Consider the following 21,347-nt stretch of genomic DNA (forward strand, 5'->3'; position numbering starts at 1 on the left):
TTAAATCTGAGAAACTTAATGTAAAATTGCAAGTGGCGAGAGTTTTAAACTATTCTGCAGCGACATCTAGTGGCAAAACATATGTGAGAAGAGTGGAGCGCAACCAAAAGCCGCATGCGCACTTGTGAGGTTATTGGGTTGCAATAAAAGTTGTTTGTTATCAGGTTTATTACAAACGTGTTTACATATTATGTCTTTATGGTAGAGTTCGTGTTTTCTGGCAGCTACAGAAGGTTAAACAGTTGTGTTTTAAAGGGAGTTAAGAGATGGGGTCCGCTCAGAGTGGCACCTCCTCCCCGCAGCACGATCTCTGTGTGAAATCTGTTTCCGAGCGTGTGGACAGATGAGCGAGTCTGCTTTTATGGGACCTTCTGTTTACTTTAAATTTCCTGTCTGTCGTTTTTACACCGTTTTGAATCCAAATGATGGCAGAATTCCTGCGGGAAAATGAAGAGGAGGGGACCGAAGAGGGGCAGAGAGAAGCCCCGGGGGACAGAGGACGTCCAACAGGTAGATGAAGCCGGAAGATAAGGGATGGAGACTCTAAAAACTCTCCTTCGTGATTAATTTTGTAGTCCTTGGAGCAATGGAATATACTAAAATTATATATATTTCTATAAGTTTTTACTTTTTGTGAGTTCTTAGCTTTTGTTTAAAATTGAGATTCTCAAGTGTTTAGATCAGGCATGTCCAAAGTCCGGACCCCATTACAAAGAAAGAAACAAAATTGTCTGATAATCACACAGACAGTAAGAATTGAACAAATAAGCTAAAAGAAGACGACAAGAAACGAGAGAGAGAGAGAGAAAAAGATGAATTTTTAGAGCATATTGCTATAAATCACAAACTTGAAATGATAATTCTCCGAATTTTTAATGGATTCTGCATACTTTTTAATTTCACAGAAACAATGGACAAGAGGGGTTTTACATTATTTACATTTATGTAAACAAACCTTGGCCAAAAAATGAAATAAATCGATCCTGTTGTCTTCCTTGTATTCAAAACACCACAAAACAATATGTTTAAAACTGAAAGAAACCAGAGAGATAGTATGTTTTTAAGTTTAAAACAACAGACCAGAACTTTAAAGCATATGTGCAAGTTCAAAAGAAACGTGTAAAGGCTTCAACATGATTGGTGGAAAAGGAACGGCTTTTGTCAATATCCTTTTGGAATTTTTGGGAAATATTCAACGGTGTAGTATTTGCATATTTTATACAAAAGGCCCATTCAAATTTTTACTAGGCTGCAGGTTCCTGTCATGAAACCAACAATATTAGGCTTCCAGCACTTTCTAGAAACTAGGTGTGCCATTTCTTGATTATTATAGGCTAAATTCTATTATAAGCCTAAATAAACCTGTGGCAACACCCCTTTGTGACATTTTCTAGCATTGTCGGCTGTAATTTAATTCACAGCTTTGTTTCTCTGAAAACAAAATGCAGTGCTTTTTACTTCCGTATAAGATACGTATTTTGTTTTATTTTCCTGTTCACAAAATTTACATTTAGACATTCACAGTTGGCATTTAATAATGAATTATATATATATATTGCATTTAAGCTATTCTAAGGGTTTAAAGAATGCAGGTTAATGAATTTACCTTGGGATTGATAAAGTATGGTGATTGGATTGGATTTGATTGGATTTGATTTGAATGGTTGGCCCTGATACATTTTTAACTCATCAAAAAAAAGTTTTGCAAAAAGTTTGGACACCCCTGGTTTAAATTAATGTTTTATCTGGGGTTTATATTCTATAAGAAACAGCCATTATTTATAAAAAAATGTGGACAGAAAATGTAAACTCGGGAAATATTTTTATCCAGAACAACGTTATTTCAAGCTCTGATTGAATGTAAATATCCAGTGAAATCATTAAAGCAACACAATTTTAAGAAGAAAAAATTTTTATAAAGATTTGTACATGTGCCTACAGGTGTTAGAATAAATATAGTGTTATAGTAAAAAGAAAATAAAGCACTTTTTTTGTATTTCCAAACAACTAGTTTCTGTACTGTCTGGTTTACCCCACCAAAGTTAATTTCAAATCTCCTGCAGGATTTCTACATATTGCAATTGCATCTGCTCCTTGTGTTTTTCTTTAGCTGCTTCCTTTCTAACAGCTGGTGCACAAACTTTTATCTCCTGACTGCTTCGCCTTCTGCTCGGCTCTCGGTCCATGAGCTCAGTCCTCCACCACACCCTGACCTCACCAACTGTCTGGATGGAGATTCCTAAACTGACAAGCAGCTGTGTCGTCATACACGCTGCGCTCTGCTCTGACAACTGCTTAGCCCGTTGAGCTGAAAGAATGCCTCACACCAGACACTGTTTCAGCCGGCTTTCTCTGCAGATGATCCCGTCTGCACTCACACCATCTAATCTTCTCTGACTGTGCTCCACGGTAGTTGCTGATATTCTGTTCTTCACTCACAACACTATAATCAGCTTTGGACTGCTCCGTTTCTTCACATGTTGGCACAACTGTCCCACAAAAGCCCTTTTTAGTATCTGTAGATAAGCACTCTGAGCATTAAATCTCAATCAAAGCTCTAAAATTCTGTTAAACTCGTGTGAATTTGTGGTTGGTTTGTATTTTCTCCTTCCCTGCTTTTTGTTGGCAGTTTCAGCAGCTGTTTTGCGACTGCTGTGCTGAGTGATGTCAGCATGTGTTGAAGTGAGAAACTCGACATTGACTGAAAGCCCTCCCTGCTGATTCCAGCAGCTTCCCCATGTGTTTGACGTGTCTTTTCCAATGTCACATCACTGATCTAGTGTGTCATTTAAGGCTGTTTGAAGACGGCTTTCAAGGGATTTAGCAGCGTTTATCTTTGACAACAGCTGTCAGAATAAACTCTTAGTTGTTCAAAAACAAACTATATAATGTAGATTCACAAAACACAATACAGCAGACACAGCACGATCTAAGCGCTTTTGTACGTTTGTCAACAAATCTGATTAGTCTTTATTATTTGTTAATCACGAGTTTTACTCTGGATATCAGAGTTTTTCACTAAAGGAGTTGTGTTGATGATCCCTCCACTGTTATACAGCATTATATGGCACTAAGGGTCATTGGTTTAGTGGGAGTTTGGACATGAAAACAGGCATTAAAAGTTAGAAGAATCTTTGCTTTGACCTCAGTGTACTCAGTCGAAATTTCTTTCAACAATATTAGATGTTCTTAAAACACAAGTAGGCTAGTGTCTTTGTGGTTTTACAATGAATCCTGCCTTTGTAGCTTTTTATCGGCAAAACACAGCTGGTCCAGGTCATTGGAGGAGGCAGGACATCTAATAAACGTGCAGGACACTGGCCCTCAAGGCCTGGAGTTTGATACACGTGAAGATTAAAACCTTGTTACAAATGGCTGATGTTATTCGAACATATTTACATGCCCCCAAGCACAAAAATTGATAGAAATTCATCCATTTTTGGCAACAGGTGTTATGTATTATTGCCCGTACATATTTTAAGTGCATCCCAGGCTAAATGTTGTTGTTGTTTTTATGTATTAAACTAACCTTAATCTTAAGAAAAGAGTGGAGCACTGGCTGCACATGTTAAGAAAATGACATGCAAATAGTCCTTTTCTTTACAAATACTGCCACTACACACAAGTTATATGGCAATTATATTTGCACTCTCCAAATAACTGTTTACTTGTATTAACTCTTAAAAATCTCTGCCACTTTATTGCACCTAAACTTCAAGTTTTATATTGTCAATATCCTAAAGTCATCCTTTTGTTTTTATATTTGTTTTATGCTATAACCCTATTTATATGATGTGTGCTGCTGGGTTTAAACTGGTTAAATAAAGGTTAAATAAACAAAATATGACAAGTTAACATACATACTTGGATAATGCAGAATTCAGTCATGTTAAATGCTGATTGAAGACTCTGGTGTGTTACTCAGTTTGAATTTTAGATGCAATCTCATATTTATCTCATCTTCCCTGACAAAATTATTTATTAAGTTGTACATTATAAGCAAAACATCCTCTTAATAGTAATTTAGAAAACAAAATGTCCCAAAAAATCATTTTTTTCAATTAAATTGATGACCTAGTGTACGTTATAGTACGTTAAGGTAAATTAGTATAATATTGCCAATACAATAGAAATGCCTACAGACTTGTTTTACTCATCAGACAGGAAAAACATGGTGGCCTGGTCACTTCTTGTACACTACAACATGCACTGTATATGCAAACGATAAATATTTCAATTTGTGTAACTTTTACCTTGTTTGCATGTTTTTTACTCAAAATGAGCTTTTTTGTACTCTACATGTAATGTGTCCTTAAAATTGCCTCAGGTAAAAATAAAGTTTTTTAAAATTGAGTTTAACAAAAGCACAATGTTTTCAAATGGTTGAATTGGGTAAAGTGTTTACAATTAACATATTTTAGATTGTATTAGCAATGTGTAAATCACATAGGATATCATAAAAAATATTATTTTAGTTAATAATCTAAAAATCAAAGTTATTTTTAAGAAATCAATTTGTTTTACTAAGCATACATTCCAAGCTGTTTAAATATCCCTAAGCCTGCAGAGAGAAAGGCATGCAAATGATTATAACTTGAACCCAACACGCAGTAACTGAGCAGTCTTTCCACTTCCTGAAAGACCACATTCCAGGTCACCAGATTGGCCAGGTAAACAGAAGAGCAATGCCACGTAATTGGGCCACCCTTCCCTCCTTTTCTGTATGTGGGCGTGTAACATCCAACTTCTTGGTCAACAAGAAGGAAAAGGTCCTGACAGGAATACAGTGTAGCGACAGACCATTTTTCCCCATCTGCTGCGGTGGTTCATCAAGGTAGGAATGTGGGTTTGAGGCTGAATCAATTCACTTGTTGACAACATATCTTTTATGTAAAGTCTGTCAGCTGTTCTACTGGGAAGTCGATCCTAAAAAAAACTGCTTTCTTTCTATCTAAATGAAAGGTTTGATCTTCTTGCCTACATGTTCTGTTAAAGAGTAACTGTTGTTGCTGTTTAAACAGATAACAAGCAGCAGGTGCGACAGGTGAATTTGTGCATTGTGGTTTCAGTCGATAACAACGCTTCAGTGTTACAGATCTACCTTTTACATCAAATTAACAAGTAACCTACAGTTTTATTTAGTGTTTTACTATTTATAAATGTAAAAAGAAACTGCAAAAAGTTTGCGCTCAGGTGATTGTTGATATGGTCAAAAATGTGCTTAAAACTAGTTACAAACTGGTTTGACTAGATTTGAATGGCTTTTCTCGTTGTTCAGGAGTACCTTTCCTTTTTTTTTAATTCCTGCATTCCAATCAGGCTAGATTGATTCCAGTAACCTGCTGACGGTTTACTCTAGTGAGACTTGACAGGATTATTTATTGAGGAAAAGTTCCCTGAAGTTTTCAACAAGAACAAATCATTAGACAGGAAGTGAGGAGTGTGGGAAACCGAACCTGACTCAAAAGCACAGAAAGGGGTGGCCACACCCCAAGTTACCAAGGCGACTGACCCCAGCAGCTGAAATTGATTAGTGCTAATTGCACCTCATAATTGATCCAGGTTTTTAGCCACAAAATAATGGTCACATATGTATTTTAATGGATTTTACTGATTGAAAGAACCTTTAAAGATCCACTCTTTTTATATATATATGTATATAATGTGTTTTGGGGGCTTTTAACATGTTTGTGTGAAATTTTTCCCATGACTGAGGACATTCATAAATAAAATTAAGATTAAATTACATTTGTGAGTATTTATGTATTTAAATGGTTGTAAATCAGAAGCAAATTAAAAACTGCCATTGCAAAAACCGCTTTCTGCTCCGCTCCTTTCTGATGTATCCACTTGCAAACAGATCCATGTACATCTTCATTTTCCTCACCTGACTGACATCTGGATCAAACTGTGTGGCTGGATAGTTCCAATATTGCTTGCATTTTTGTTGCACTGGTTATGTTATGTTGGCAGTGTGAGGGCGTGTAAGCTAGTGGGATCACATGTTATCCAATGGATGATGGTAAAGGGACCACGGCAATAGTCTACAACTCAGAAGTGTATTTCTAATGAAATCCTGCTACTCTGCAGAAACTATGTCCTAGAAAATTATGCTTTGTTTTTTATTTTTAGGAGCATAAGATAATCGGCGTGAGACATTAAGTCTTTGCCAGAAAAAAATATTTGACAGTGAAAATACATTTTGAGAAAAGGGGAAGTGTTCCCTAAAAACTCTTTAAGCACTCAGGAATCTATGAAGCCGGCAATATTTTATCCTCACTGTATTGTAAATGTCTCAGACTCTATACCTGCTGTACCCTCCACCAGCATGAAAAAATATGGGACGACTTTGAAAAAATGGTTACATAAAGCCAACACCTCAAAGTAACCTGTTAGTCCAGAAGCGTTAAGTGCAGAAAAGATGGCTACAATTTATTGGTTTTATTTTTAATTTCTATTTGCTTGTGACACAAGACACAACTATATTCTACAGATATAGTGAATTAGTGGTTAATATTTCAACTATGAGATCATTTTAACAATTCTTTTAAAAATCCTCATCTTTCTTTTGGTAAATATGTTCTGATTTATCTTTTGTTTTGTCCATATTACAGTGTAAAAAAAAACCCATCTGTTCTCTTTCACAGATCACTCAGACAGAACCGAGACAGAACTTTTCCCCTGCAGGTAGGCGGTCTCTTCTTGAGCTGAGAGTAGCTGCAGATGGGAGCAGGTTGCTGTCTCTTTAACTGTTAGATCTGCTGATGGTGGGGTTGTAATGGGCCAAACAACACTGTTCCATTCTCTGTGAAAGACAGGAGAACAAAGAGAAGACTCCATCACTTTGTTGTTTTCAGTTGGTGCTCAGAAATTGAAGCCAATGGCCTCTCTGAGAGAGCTGGCACACTTTGTTTGAACAGTTTTGCAAATGTTTTGACATGTTTAGCTTCATAAATCATGTTGTGGATGAAAGATAATACATCTAGATGATTTATATTTAGAGCTTTACTGTTCTTAATAAACCTGCCTCTATCTAGAGATATTTAAATTTAGCTTAAGAAAATATTTTTTTTATTAACGGATGGTTGACTCCTGCAGCATAAAAACAGCTATTGGATATGGCAATTCTGAGAAAATGTTTGGAAATTTTTTAAAATCCTGCCATCAGTTTTTACGGGATTTAGCATACCTCTAGTTATTGGTTTAAGAAGAATATTTACCTTTACTGACACGTTTTTGTATGTATTGACAGTGGGTTCTGATTTTTTTAAATAATATTTTACAAATATTAAACCTTAGTTGTGGTGTTCTCTACTCATAAGTGATACATGAGCTTCATTTTCTGCTCTTTTCAGTCCGAGATCTCCATCTTCTATACAAGCTGCTGTCAAAGAAAGTAAGTTTATCTTCCTTCTCTGATGTGCAGCTCATAAAGTGGATTATACTTGTACTATATGAAATATATTTGTTCACATAAATGAAAATGCAGTGTTAAAGGTCATTGAGAGTTTTTTTTTTTTTCCTCCAGCGAGAACAACCTCTCAAAGTGACAACCTACAGGAGAGCAGGTAAAGGTTCTTCTGCCCTTTATGGGGTTTTATTGTTGTTCTTTTGTGCTGTGTGTCTAGCTCTGCTTATGTAGAAAATCCTTTAGCCTGAAAGTGAACGTGTACATGTGTTCTGTCTAACTTTGTCTATTTTATTATAGGCAACCCGAGATCTCTGTTGTCTCAACAGAACCTTTGTCCAACAATAATTGGTTTCCAGGCCCTTCAGTGGTTTTCACTCCTCAGTCAGGCTGGTCTGCAAGTGTCCGAAGTGTCCCTCAGGTAGGATTTATTTGATTAATACTTTGCGATAATTCTTTTTTTTTTTCGATAAACATGACTTTACAAGTTTAAACTTTGATTTATTTATTTATTTTTTGTGTTCAAAATGGCCCGTTATTGTCTTCTTCGGTAGGAACTTACTAATTTAAATTAACTCTACACCAGCACAGTTTAGCAATTTTTCCAGATTTGCTATAAAAAAAAAATATATATAATTTTTTTTTCCTTTTCATGACTCAGCCCCCACCATCTTACGATCAGGTGATCCAAGAGAAGACCCAGGAGGAGCATATTATCAAGCCCACTGCAGCCCCTCGCAGGTCCACCTGCACAACTACAAGTGCCACCCAGACTGACCAACCGTGCACAGCAGCTTCAACGCCAGCTCTGAAAAGATCTGCCAGTAAGCCATCAGTGATTATGGAAAATACAGCTTTTTTTTTTTTTACCCAGAATTTTCTACATTTTTGTCTCCAGGTGAAAAACCACAGAAACCTCCCAGACTCTCACTGTCTAAAGCAGTGGATAGAAAAGCAGTGACAGAAACTGTTGGGAAAGCTACAGCAAACACATCAATATTCACAAACCCAGAGGACCAGAGGGGTACCAAGCGGGACATAAGAGAGCTTGAAAAGACTGATTTCTCGCACACACACAACAGATCTGTTACAGTTTTCTGGGAAATCCATAAAAATCGTTGTCCTGCTGCACCTACTGAAACTGCTGCTTTAACTTCAGAAAACGGTCAGCGACCCGTCCCGCGTCCTCGCACAAAACCCCAGAAACAGACAACAAAACCAGAAATCAAAGTTTTGGCTGAACCGAGCCCATTTACTCAACCGGATTCAAAAGAAGTCTTTACGAAAACATTTTCAGATGAACTAGAAATATTTGACAAAGGTGACCAGTTTGCAGAGCGATTTGATGAGCGGTTAAGCCAGACGACTCAAGTTGGAGATGCTGTTGCTGAGATGAGCGACCCCTATAGTCAGCGCAACATCCGTGCCAGAATCCAGGCCTTTGAGGGCCAGAATGGCACAGAGGAAGGAAATGAGTCAGCCAGACCGAAGCCACTGGCCAGGAGGGCCACCACCAAACCCCCAGTTGCGACCAAGCCTTCACTGCCTTCCAGAAGTGTGGATGACAGTCAGAACATACCAGCAACTCCAACCCCAAAACCAGCCCCCAAACCTACACCCCTTAGAAAACCTGTGGGAATGTCTGTGAGGGAACAGCTGGAGGCTTTGCACAGCAATGGCAGCTTCCAACAAAGACCCATTCCCCCTTTGCCAGTGAGAGCCAATGGTATTCATGAAGAGGAAACATCACCGACTCCACCTGTACCTCCGATGAAGCCTTTCAAGGAACCACTCAAACCCAACCAGAACATAAACAACCACAACTCCATCTCTATGAGCAGAGAAGGCGACTTTGTCGACACTCCATCATGTGAGTGTTCATTTAAAATTTTGTTTAGTCATTTTTATAACAAAATTAAATAGAAAACTTAAGTTGAGTTCATTTATTTAAAAAAAAAAGTAAAAAAGCAGTCAGATACTTTTTTGTTGTACAAATATTATTTTTACACATTTTTTTAGTTGTATCAAATCAAGAAAATCTAATGGAGAATTTATTTAGGGAAAATGATTTAAAGGAATAGAGAGGTGGAAATTTGATCAGGAAGAGGGAAGACTGAAGGTCAGCTTCACCAAAACAAGTATCTATGTGTGTAAATAAGAGGGATTCGAGTGGAACGGTGAGGTTACAGGGAGCAGAAGGGAAGATTTGGAGGACTTTAGGGTCAACACCCCAAAACGATAGAGACTGTGGGGGGAAAAAGTGAAGATGTGTGTGCAAGCAGGTCGGAACAGGGGGAGGAAGGTGATGTTTGATAAGAGAGTGTCATTAAGAATGAAAGGAAAGATGTAGAAGACTGTTGTGAGAGGAGCCAAGAGACTGGAAGGTAGCAGAGATGAAGATGCTGAGCTTCTCTTTGGGAGTGATGAGTATCAGGAATGAATCCAACTGAGGAATAGACCACGTTGGATGTTTTGGAGATGAATGAAGCAGGTGGAGATGGTTTGGACACATTCAGAGGTGAAACAGTGATAATATTATAGTCACCCTGACAAAATAAGCAGAAACTGAGACCAGATGATCCAAGCCGATACCATAACCAGATTCAGTCGAAGGCTATCTTTTATGGTTGCATTTTAAAGCTCAAAAGTTCCTTTTTATTTATTTATTTTTTTTTAGATGGCATCCCAGTCAAATCTCAATATAACGTGGACACCAACGGAAGTCCTTTACCCAGACAAAATAGAGCAACAAGACCGACTACCATTAGAGTCCCCAGCAAAATGCCGTCAAGTGAGTCCAATGATTCTTGATTGACCTAAAACTTATTATTACTTGCATAAAAAGATGTTTTTCATTTTTACATTTATCTTCTACTTGATTTATACACACCGTTAATAGCACTTGTTTTCCAGTATCAGATAACCTTCAGAGCGAGCCTCCTCCTCCTTTACCATTTCGGAAACCCATAGGCTCTCTGAACACTCCAGAAGACTATCAACAGAGACCCAAACCTGCTATGTCCTTGCAGGTAACATTTACAGTTTCGTTCAAATAAAACTAATAAAACTTCCAATCACCTTTTTTCTTTCAACCCATGTTACCATTAATGTTTGATGAAACTTAAAGTTCATCTTCTATCTTTTGCTTTAGTTGTGCGCTTGCTTTCATGGTGCAGCGTGTCCAGTCTCCCTCTCTTGTAACTGAGCTGCGCACTGGCTTTACCTGTTCTACTTTCCCAACAAAGGAAGTCTTGTAATGCTGTGATCTCATTGCCTTTGAGCACTATGCTATCTTCTGGTTGCTATGGTTTCAGCTTTACGTATTGTTGTCACATGCTCATTTTGTTGTGAAAAAATAAATGAATAAACGTCTCCAAATCCGTTTTCTTTTCACAGTACTCTATGGGGCCGGAGCCATCCCTCCCGCCTCGGTAAATATGGAACAAAAAAATCAGTGTAAAGGTTGCTGCAATAATCATTTTCAACCCAAGTAATGCTGGTTCTGTCTCAGGAAACCCACCATGAACAGACCACTCCCACCTCGTCCTCTTTCTGGCAAAGTAGGCCCTGGAAGACCTCCGCCCCCTAAGTTTGGGACAAATCGTGCTCCATCAATATCAGTGCAGCCCCCGCCCAGACCCCAGGGACAAGATCCCTCCAAAAGGGAGATGGTCCTGCCACCAAGGCCCAGACCAGGCCACTGTCTTTACAACAAATATATAGTAAGAGTGGTGATAAAATGAAACTGTATTTCCCTGACCACTTCACAGGCAGCTGCATAAATGTGTTCTCTTCCACCAGCTTGAACTTCCACATGGGATCGCAGCTCTAGACTACGAGGGGTGTAACATCGGGGAGCTTTCGTTTGAGGTGAGACTCATCAACAAAGTGGTGGATTTTTGAAAATATCCTTCATGGACATTGATATGCACTACTTCTGTTTGTCTTCCCTAAAGAAAGATGAAGTGCTTCTGTTACTAGAGCAAGTCAACAACAATGAATTTCAGTGCCAAACTGGAGAGCTCATAGGTAGAGTCCACAGTTCTCATCTGAAAATTATAACTCCTCTTGACTCCTACTCTTCTCCAATTTATGTAAGTGAATCTATAAGACAAATCTTTTCTACATAGGTCTCAGTTGCAGTAGAATTATATGTATTATCCCCTGCAGGATGATGTCCCAGAAGCTCCAGGTGAAAAAGATTCATATGGACTTAAAGTAAAGGCTATCTATGACTTCCAGCCACGTAAGTAAACAGTTTTTAGAGGTTTTATGGAACTAAAAAGTATTTGGAGGTGACCAAATGTGTTAGCCCAACCCAAACCTAACATTACCTGGCCAACAAAAAGGGTGAGCCATATTTGAGCTGTCAGCCGTACGGTTTTGAAAATGAAAACGTAGATGGATTTTTTTTTTTCTTGTCTGCAAGTGGATGCATCAGAACAGAACTTGTGGTTTGCTATTGTAGGTCCTACGTCACCCCAACTATTCATTCCAATTGCATTTTTTCGTCACAACAATTTAAATAAAGAAATTCAATTTTAAGCTTATTTTTTTAAATATATGTCCTCCATCATGAGAAAAACTGGAGTGAGTCTTTTTAAGGAAGTTGCAGGTTTGCGAGGAACAGAAGTTTCACTTGTTTTTCGGAGTTATTTTCTGTAGCTATACATGTATAAAAAATAAATGATTCAGAAATCCTACAATACAATGTCCTAAATACATTTTTACATACTCTGTCGAAGTTTAAATCTACCTATGATGAAAATCACAGACCTCATCTTTTTCAGTGGGGCAACTTGCAGAATTTGTGTCAGACAAATACTTTCTTGTTTTCCTTTTTAGCTTGGCAATAACATGTTTTGCAGTCACAAATATCTAACTAGAACACATGTGAACCATATTATGCTCATGTTTGAGTGTCATTGCAGCTAAACACCTCTAGTCACAGAGTTCTTGTCTAAGGTTGCAGTCAATTTCCGAATTTTGTTAACCAAACAAACAAATTATACTGGAAAATGACTCTATATTGAACTTTCTTGTGTGTAAAGAACTGCTTTAAATTAAGTATATTTGACTTCAAAAAGAACGTCTTTTACTTCTATTTGAATCCTGAAAAATCAAAAGCAGTTTTAAAATGCGCAGCATTTTTATTTAGAGCAGAAGATAAAACACAGGGGTAGCATTTTTTTACATTATTGTTAACCTTCCCAAGATAATTAGCTTCACGATAGATTTCCAAACTTGAATATAATTGGATTTGGAATGTTTATATTTTCTTTAATTTGATTCTTTGTTTTTTAATTTTAGAGAATCCAGAAGAGCTGACGCTCAGAGCAGGAGATGTTGTGACTGGGGTGGAGCAGGCCGACCATCAGTGGTACCGAGGAACCTGCAGAGGATCCACAGGTTTCTTTCCAGTTAGTTACGCTGAAGTTCTGGTAAGTCTAGTTTAAAGGATTCCCTATAAAAATACAGTCTGCATGTAAGGCTTTAAAATAGTAATGTTTATGTCTTCAATCAGTCAAGTCCATTGATCCCTGAAAAGAAAGAGAAGCCTCTGCCTGCACCAGTCAGGTACAGTTTTAGATGGTGGAATAGCTGCTGTTTTTGTTCATCTTTCTAAGTGCTGATGAGCTGTTTGAATTATTCTTTGAAGTGGTCCGAGGTGCGTGGCGAGGTTCGACTTCGAGGGGGAGCACAGCGATGAGCTGACCTTCTTTGAAGGGGATGTGATCCAGCTCCATGAGTACGTGGGGGAGGAGTGGGCGCGAGGGCAGGTCGGTGCCTCGGTCGGCATCTTCCCTCTGAACTTTGTGGAAGTCGTTGAAGATCTGCCGCCGCCTCCAAGGCAGCAGATAAACCAAACTTTTGCACCAGGTGAAGAAAATGACGTTTTTCTACTCTAACATATTTGTTCTCATTCTGTGAGGCATGACATTCACGTGATTGTTTGTCTTTCATTAGAAATTAGTTTACAAAGGTCTCCTCCACATGAAGGAGTTGATGAATGCATAACCTCCTATGATCTTTACTTGATTAAAACTTAAGAACTTATTAGCCCAGATGCTAAAACACTTCTGAATATTTGCCAGAACGTTTCTGCAGTTATAAACAATCTTCTTACCCAAACATGAATCTCTTGCTCTTCTTGTTTGCTAATCAAATCTTCATTTCTGCAGGCATTGCTGCTGCTGCTGCTGCTGTTGCCACCGCCTCTCCTAGCATACAAGCTAAGGCTGCCAAACCTGCTAAGGTAATATTTATGTCAGACGAAACGCCAACAACAGAGATGCTGGTTATGCAGACTCCCAGTACATTAAGTACCAGATTATATTCATTTTGCAACAAACCTTGAGGCTTTTAGTTTGAATTCTTACAGTTGTAAGCGTTCTTTTTGTAGATTTTATCACCATAATTACAGCCGTGTGCACAAACTGTTTTAAAACAGTTCTGGGTTTTATAACCTTATTGTTGAAGTCCTTTTTTGCGTGTATTTTTTTATTACATCCTCCATGATTTGACTCATGCCATCATTACTGGATATAGTTTTAACTCTTGTACAAAAAGTGATTTATTGTCTTCAAAGATTGGCAGGCTTTGTGTGCACTTCATCCTCATTGGGGTACAGCTAGAGTAGTAAATATGCTTTTGAAACAGTACATATTTAAGCATCCAAATATTTACTGTTTTCACACAATTTCTCCTAAAAAGGCATGTTTGTGGACTCTCCTCTGTAGACTTTCAAATCTAAAGAAGAATGGGCCGTGGCCTTGTATGATTACGCCGCAAAGACTTCCAGCGACCTGTCGTTTCGCCAGGGCGACCGCATCCTCATCACCAAGCACTTGGACGAAAAGTGGAGTTGTGGGAAAATGAACGGCAGAGAGGGCATGTTCCCCAGGATCTATGTCCAAACCACAACAGGTACACTGTTATCTTGGTCATTTCTGGGCTTAAAGAAATTCTGCTATCAATATTTAATTGTTTTGCTGATTAACATTTTTTTGCAATTTTAATTTTTAAACAAAAATGTTCATAATTAATATTTTTACCTATTTATTACAGAAGAGCCCTCCATTGACCCGATTAGTGAAGCTGTTGGTGGCATGAGAGCAAGGGCTCTATACGACTTTAATTCAGACTGCGAAGAAGAGCTCTCAATTCAGGTGCCGGTACTTAGATTCCCCTTTAAAATTTTCAAAGTAAAAGCATAAGCTCAAACTCCTTCCTTTCCCAGGTTGGCGATATCTTAACCAATGTGGAGTCCATTGATGAAGAATGGTTTCTGGCGGACTTGAGAGGCCGACGAGCTCTGGTCCCTAAAAACTATGTCCAAGTGTTATAATGAGGCCATGCACTGCAGAAGGGGAGATGATTGAATATCTTTTTTTAAACAAATGTCTGTAAAATGTTGTATTGTTATCCTAAGCAGTTTAATCTTTTCAACAGCAATGTAATTTAATGGTTTTAAGAAGTTATGTGAAATAAAAATAAAATGACTTTATGAATTCTGTGGCTGAAAACTATTTAAAAATGCTGAATGCTGTTCTTCAAAAACTGGTTTCCATTTTTAGCAAAGCTTTAAGGAGTTTTCTTTTTTTAAACTTCTGCTGAACATGTTCTGTGCATAGAAAATGTCACGGTGACTAGAAAACACGCTCAAATCATTTGGTCATTTACAGTTTTTATTAAATCTGTTGGGATGTTTCTAGACAGTCTCCTGGATGGGGGGCTCATAGCCATCAGCCCTCTCCACCTTGGCTCCAGTGTCATCACCAGATGCCTTTGCAGCACCGCCTGCACCACCCTCTCCATGGAGCTCCATCAGTTTGCCCACTGTGTTAAGATACAAACAAAAGAACACTTTAGCTGGAATGAAGTCTGAAATCACACGTCATTCAATGAATGACACACTGCCACACAAGGGAACATCAGGTGATCTCAATGTAAAGTAATCAGGCAGTCATATGGGACCGAAACAGTTTGTCATCACACGTTCCCGAAGGAGTAGTTGGACTGCACAACTACAAAAAAAAAATCCTGATATTCCATTTATTTACATGCACATAACTCTAGTATTTAGAACCAAATCGATTGCAGAAAATCTACCTTCTCATTACACAGTAAAAATATTCAAATTGCTTAGCTGTGTTCTTTTAAATAAAAGTAATTTTAGTGGACTTCTTTCATTATATTGTGCATTTGTGGTTGGTGAAGCAACATTTTTACCCCATGCAGACCCTCTGAATTACTTACACTCAAACTTGGGCTTCTTCAGCATTTTGACCTTGCGGACGTAGACGTCATGTAGAGGGTAGATGGACTGGCAAGCCTTTTCGATGTCCTTGCCGACGCTGTCAGGGATCCTGAAGTACAACATCCAAGACAACAGATTAATTAAAAGGAAAACGCATACAGAAAATGATTTCCACAGAGAAGTGCAGTTAACTTACAGCTTGTTGACCACTTCCTTCAGGTCGTTCGTTTGAACCTCACGGGTCATGATCTCCATCATCTTCTTGCGGATCTGACGGACCTGCTGGTGCTGGGCGTACGAGGTCTTTCTGACCTGGTTGTTGCGCTTCTTTGTGAAACCAACACAGAACAGGCGCAGCAGGTATCCATCGGTGGTCTTCACATCCACGTGGGCTTCAATCATGGTCTGAATTTAAAATACAAAAAAAAGATTAATTTAGAGTAAAACATGAGCTTATACTGAGCACATTTCCAGCATGAGTTGATGCTAGTACTTCAGCATTAGCCTTCAAGTTTTTACTAAATCGACAGTATTCTTTGTTACATTTAAAAACAGGCTATAATCCAAACTGTAAGCAGTGACACTGATGCATAAGTAAAGCAGTTCAGAAGGTTTTGCTTTGAAATGTTTTCCGTCATATTTAGTTGAAAACTCTTTTGAACAAACTGGAAGAGGTCACAAATCAACTGTTTTATGGAGGTGCAACATGTAAATACAAAAACTTATGTTCAGGATATTTTCTTAAAATGAAGAATTCTTGAATTAAAAAGATTGTGTTAAGCTTTATCCATTTACAAGTCGTATATTCTTCAATAAGAACAAATTATATGAATGAAGCTGTAGGTTGATTACTAATGTCACTATATATGTCAGCATTACACACAGTTTTGGGGAAAAATGACCACATGTGACAAAACAGAGAACTAGAGTACAGAGAATTATTCAAAAATGGACAAAAACTAAACACCAAATCAGCTTGTTTAAAGGTAAGGCACAGTCTTAACCTGTGATGACCTCTGGGGTAATGGTCAAAATGAAACTGAATATACAAAAAAAATAATTTTAAATTCATCCTTCGAAAGTTCAGCCATAAAGTGGGGAAACAAAATAAACTCATCTTCCACTGAGACAAATATTTATAACTGTTAGTCTAACTAAAACCTTAGGAAACCAGCATAAAGTACCAAAAGCTTTATCAGTAAAAGTTGAAACAATGCATCTCTGAAACATTACCTGCCACTTCTTAACCATGGAGCACATCTTGTCCCGGGTCAGGTCCATGCCGTGGAAGTTGGTGAGGCAGTTTTTGCCCTGAACATCTTCGGTGATGAGCTTGAACTTGCGGAAGGCGACCTCGTCGTTTTGCAGGTCAGCAAGGCTCACCTCGAACACACGTCCCTTCAGACCGTCTGAGGCAATTTCTGAGAGAGGAAAAAAAAAAAGTTCAGAAAGTGGACAAAGTCTAAGGAGCAAGAATAAACTCTGGATACCATTAAACAGGTTTTGCCACACACAGCTTTGAGTTATCTATATCGGTTTTAGCTATTTTTTGGTCAAGATCACTTTGGACAATTAAATTTATACAAGCAATAAACAATCAGCAAAAATAAACAAATCTGTAAGTCTATGGACCAACTTACTGGTTCCTTGAGTCCTGGTAACCAAGGTCTTGCCAAGATTGCGGATATTGAACATGGCTGGTGCCTTAACATCGTACCAGTCCTTCTTGGAGAAAGGGTCCACGCTAAAAAGGGAAATAAACATCTAAGTAACTCAGGAAAATCCAATTGACAGGGGGAACAGAGGTTTAATCTACTTTACTAAGGTAAATTCAGGTTAGCATAGTCATGTTTAGCGCAGCATGCATCAGGTAATCACATTCTTTACATGATTAAAGTTATCAACATCAATAAAATACGCAGTCTTCACAATCTGCACGCATTGCTTCGTTTAGCCACACAGTAAAATGTCTCAATTGTGATATTCAATTTTCAAGTTTGGCGTTTCTGGAGCTTTTCTAAATCAAACAAACATGCTAATCGTGAGTAGCATTTAGCGCATATTGTCACTTCTGAACTGTAAAACTAGCTGAAGCTTCTTTTTTCTTCAAAAATCCACTACAGCATCAATGTAACATTTATTTTCGTGATAACTAATTCGTAAAATAACGTTTTAACTCTATGTTATAAGACATGACACTTCACAACTCCATCCTGAGCCACACGGGCCGGCGACAAGACGAGCAGCGACTTTATACCATCTGTTTTATATCGGCCTCATCCTTGAAATTTCGTACAACAAATGAACAGATATCGAAAACCCTAAAGTTAGCGCGTTGATTATTGCATAAATTTCAAACTTACATCTTCTTTTTGGCACCCTTTTTACCGCCTTTGGTCAGTCTCTTATTCTTGCCGACTGCCATGTTGGCTAAAGGGAGTGAAAGAGGAGGAAAGAAGGTTTCTCGCGAGAATTAAGGAGACGGTCAGAGGTCGCGAGATTTGTCTTACCTCTCGAATCTTTGTTGGCTCCCTCTGCTGTTCAAACAGGTTCACTACAAATATAACATTCCAAACAAATACTTTATGCTTTCATTTAGCAATTTTTAAACATTTATTTTAATTTCAAAGTGAGATGTAGACATACCTTCTTAAATGCTAAGTTTTGAAAACAGCGAAATATAAAAGCATTCCAAAAACTATCACTATATTTTGATATTCTTATATCTAATTTCTTATTTGAACGGTGTATTGAGAAATTAATATAGTTAATTCAACGTTTTATTAATATAACACATACAATTACAAATAAAAATATATCCCAAGATTGTTTAAGATCGAAAAACCCAATTTCTGAATTAATTTTAAATTAGCTCTGAAATGGGGTATTAATTACCAACCACAACAAAATACTGTTTCTCTACTTTTGTACTTAGATATGTTGCAAATAACTACTGAACGTATGTACGTTTATCAAAAACACATGGATAAAATGTTAGTACCCATTATATTATTGTATACTAAACCCCCAAATTTAAACAACTTATACGGGATAAACTTGAAAATAAATAGCATTTTACTGAAAATCAAGTCTGCAAAGCGACTTCTGCACCTGTCAATAGGTAGATTTCTCCACTCATCATAAGCAAACTGCCTCAGGTTAGAAAGATGCCTTTTCCAGAAGACATGTCTCAGAAAATTCATAAAAGTTTTGGAGTTAAAGCTACTTGCATTTTGGATCATTTGTAATTTGTGACTTGGAAGGGAGACCCAGCTTTCTGAGACTAGACTGCACATTTTACCTCATAATATATTTAGTCTTGAGATTTTGATGTGTCTTGAGCAGATTGAAAATGTCTTGTGTCACATGCAGCAAAGCAGTCTCAGACCATGACTATACCTCCTCCGTGTTTCAGAGTGGAGATCATCTTATACTCTCCTCATTGTTGTCTCTGCTAACAAAGATGATATAGTTCTGTTGAAAAGCCATTTAACAAAATTCTCTCAGCATCTTTGTGACTAGGTAGAATCCACTCTATTCACTGAAATACCTGAACCCTTGGGTAAACATTTATTGTTTAGGATTTTTTTCTTTTTCTTAATTAATATTTGTAATATAATTTGTAATTTGCAATATTTGTAATATCTATCACTTCAACATCCTCATTTTTCCATTTCGTAGGAAGCCTCCATGGAGGTTAAATTCTGTTTTGTTGAGCATAACCTTCTGAATGATGTGTGCAGCTGTTATCACAGGAGCATCAAGCTGGATGGAGACTGGCTCGGAGCATTCACCTTTAAAACGCTTTTGGAGGATTTTCTCTCCAATCTCCTGAGACAGCTCTCCCTGTCTCTTTCTAAAGTTCATGTCAACTGTGGTAAACATCAGGTCAACAAACAGAAACTCCACTTTTATCAGTTTATCAGGACTTTTTGACCAGACTTGTTTTGTTGGATTGTTGGCTTTAAAGGGATTATTTAGCTAACAGTGAGGAACCAACAGTTTTATTCATGTTTGTGTGTGTTTTGGGCAACAATTTAAGTTTGTTCTTGTAAGTTTTTCTTTTTCCAACCTAATGCAAAAAACAAAACAAAAAACAAAACAAAAAACAAACCTATTGGTTACTATTGAAAGCTGAACTGTGACGATACTATAACAGGAAGAACTCGTGGTAACAAGTCACTCCTGTGTAGTCTGTCCCCACCCAAACTGTTACTGTGACTAAAGGAAAGTATTTGTATTTTGCAGTTATGCTAATCTCACCATTGTTCTTTCTTTTTTTTTTTTACCACAATCAAAACTATAGGACTTGCATGCATTTATTTTGAAAGTCATATTGTACATTTTAGGTTCCTAACTCCAAATATTTACTGATCGAGCAGTATTATCTTTGATGCATGTAATGATGTAAATTAAGCAAATAATCCCCTTAATCCAGATGTAAAAATGAACAAATGGATCATTTTTGGACTTTTTTTTAACTTAATTTCTCCCTGCACCAGTTTTACATTTTCTGGTATAAATGGCTTTTTAATGTGTTTAGAAAATAATAAACTTAATTATCACTAATTTGTTTGTTAATAATTAATCCTAAATCCTTAGCAAGATTTTCCTTGAAGACATGCTATGTTTAAATGCTTAATCTGAAAATATTTGTAGTAATCAGGTTTTAATCAGATGCATTTCAAGAAATACTGAGAAAGAGAAGATGATAATGTTGGAGTGCATGTTAAACAAATTAGCTAAACAAACAAAAAAAGGATAAATCTACCTTTTGGCACACCCAGCAGGCCTAATGATTCCACTTCAGGGCCTGTTGGGTGCTATCGCTGGCGTCCATGACTCCCCGAGTCCCCGAGGGAAGCACTCACTGACGCCAGCTGCCTCCATGGCAGAGCTTCACATTCACGTTTCAGGGCACAAATGAAGTCATCAGGAGGACGAGAGGCAAAAAGCAGACAGATTTATAGCCTATTTTATTACAGCCTGCCGTCTGATTGGGCGTTTTCACACAATTACAGATGAAAGTGGAAGATTGAATCTATCCGGCTAAATCTCAAGTGTCATGGGTTGGAGTGATGGAGGTAATATGAAAAGGCAAGCAAGGCAGAGCTGTCACTTGACATTAGAGTCTGTTTACGCCGCCTAAGGATGCAGACGTCGACAACAACAGTTTGTCTCCTCATTTCATGCTGTAAAACATGCTCGACACATTTTAAACTAAAGTTTAATTCACAGTAAATTAATCTTTTTTTTGACTGGTGTTAATTGTGACGTACTTTTACATCCAATCTCTCCCACACAGTTTATCCTCCTAAATGTTTGAACTATGTAAGGCTACAGTGGGAGTTCGAAATGTCAGAAATGTTTTGCATCTCAATATTTATGATTTTGGCTCCAGAAAAAAAAAACAAAGAAAACCGTGACAGCAACTCTGCTTTATTTTGCAGCTATTGTTAATGCTGGATGTTTGTATAATTGAATCCATGATTAATAATGGTGTGTTGTATCAATGTGTGGCATTTTCAAGGTCGTTGTGTGATTTTTTTTCATACTGCATCGATATAAATGACCGTTTTCACTCAGTACCGAGCAAAAATGACTGTCCCACGATGGCTTTACATCCCTGTCAGGCTGACGGAAGGAGATGAGTTCTCAAAAAGCTGTTATGGATTGTAC

At 37.7% G+C, this 21,347-nt stretch overlaps 2 protein-coding genes and 1 non-coding gene across 4 annotated transcripts; 1 reads left to right on the plus strand and 2 right to left on the minus strand.

Moving 5' to 3' along the window:
• The first annotated feature begins 350 nt into the window (after positions 1–350).
• sh3d19 (SH3 domain containing 19) lies at positions 351–14,919 on the plus strand. 2 transcript variants are annotated; one of them, XM_036212163.1, is made up of 21 exons: positions 351–510; positions 6,648–6,687; positions 7,356–7,396; positions 7,529–7,568; positions 7,709–7,829; positions 8,070–8,232; positions 8,307–9,278; positions 10,086–10,199; positions 10,322–10,437; positions 10,805–10,839; positions 10,920–11,130; positions 11,210–11,278; positions 11,365–11,502; positions 11,579–11,654; positions 12,719–12,849; positions 12,933–12,985; positions 13,068–13,288; positions 13,591–13,664; positions 14,149–14,335; positions 14,480–14,577; positions 14,649–14,919. In XM_036212163.1, exons 1-21 carry the CDS (start codon positions 423–425, stop codon positions 14,754–14,756), a joined length of 3,096 nt encoding a protein of 1,031 aa, XP_036068056.1. In that variant the 5' UTR covers positions 351–422; the 3' UTR covers positions 14,757–14,919. The 2 variants fall into 2 exon arrangements, with proteins under 2 accessions (XP_036068056.1, XP_024115831.1); XM_024260063.2 differs by having other exon boundaries at positions 353–510; positions 14,477–14,577.
• Positions 14,920–15,075: 156 nt separating this feature from the next.
• rps3a (ribosomal protein S3A) lies at positions 15,076–18,185 on the minus strand. The gene is made up of 6 exons (XM_024259411.2): positions 18,032–18,185; positions 17,309–17,412; positions 16,902–17,089; positions 15,865–16,073; positions 15,668–15,777; positions 15,076–15,247 (listed from the first exon to the last, which is right to left on the minus strand). Exons 1-6 carry the CDS (start codon positions 18,091–18,093, stop codon positions 15,120–15,122), a joined length of 801 nt encoding a protein of 266 aa, XP_024115179.1. The 5' UTR covers positions 18,094–18,185; the 3' UTR covers positions 15,076–15,119.
• On the minus strand, positions 15,339–15,409 carry LOC112137671. The gene has a single exon (XR_002917582.1). It is a non-coding gene; the product is annotated as a small nucleolar RNA SNORD73 (small nucleolar RNA).
• Positions 18,186–21,347: the final 3,162 nt, after the last annotated feature.

The sequence above is a fragment of the Oryzias melastigma genome, linkage group LG1, assembly GCF_002922805.2.
Source record: "Oryzias melastigma strain HK-1 linkage group LG1, ASM292280v2, whole genome shotgun sequence".
Classification (NCBI taxonomy): Eukaryota; Metazoa; Chordata; class Actinopteri; order Beloniformes; family Adrianichthyidae; genus Oryzias; species Oryzias melastigma.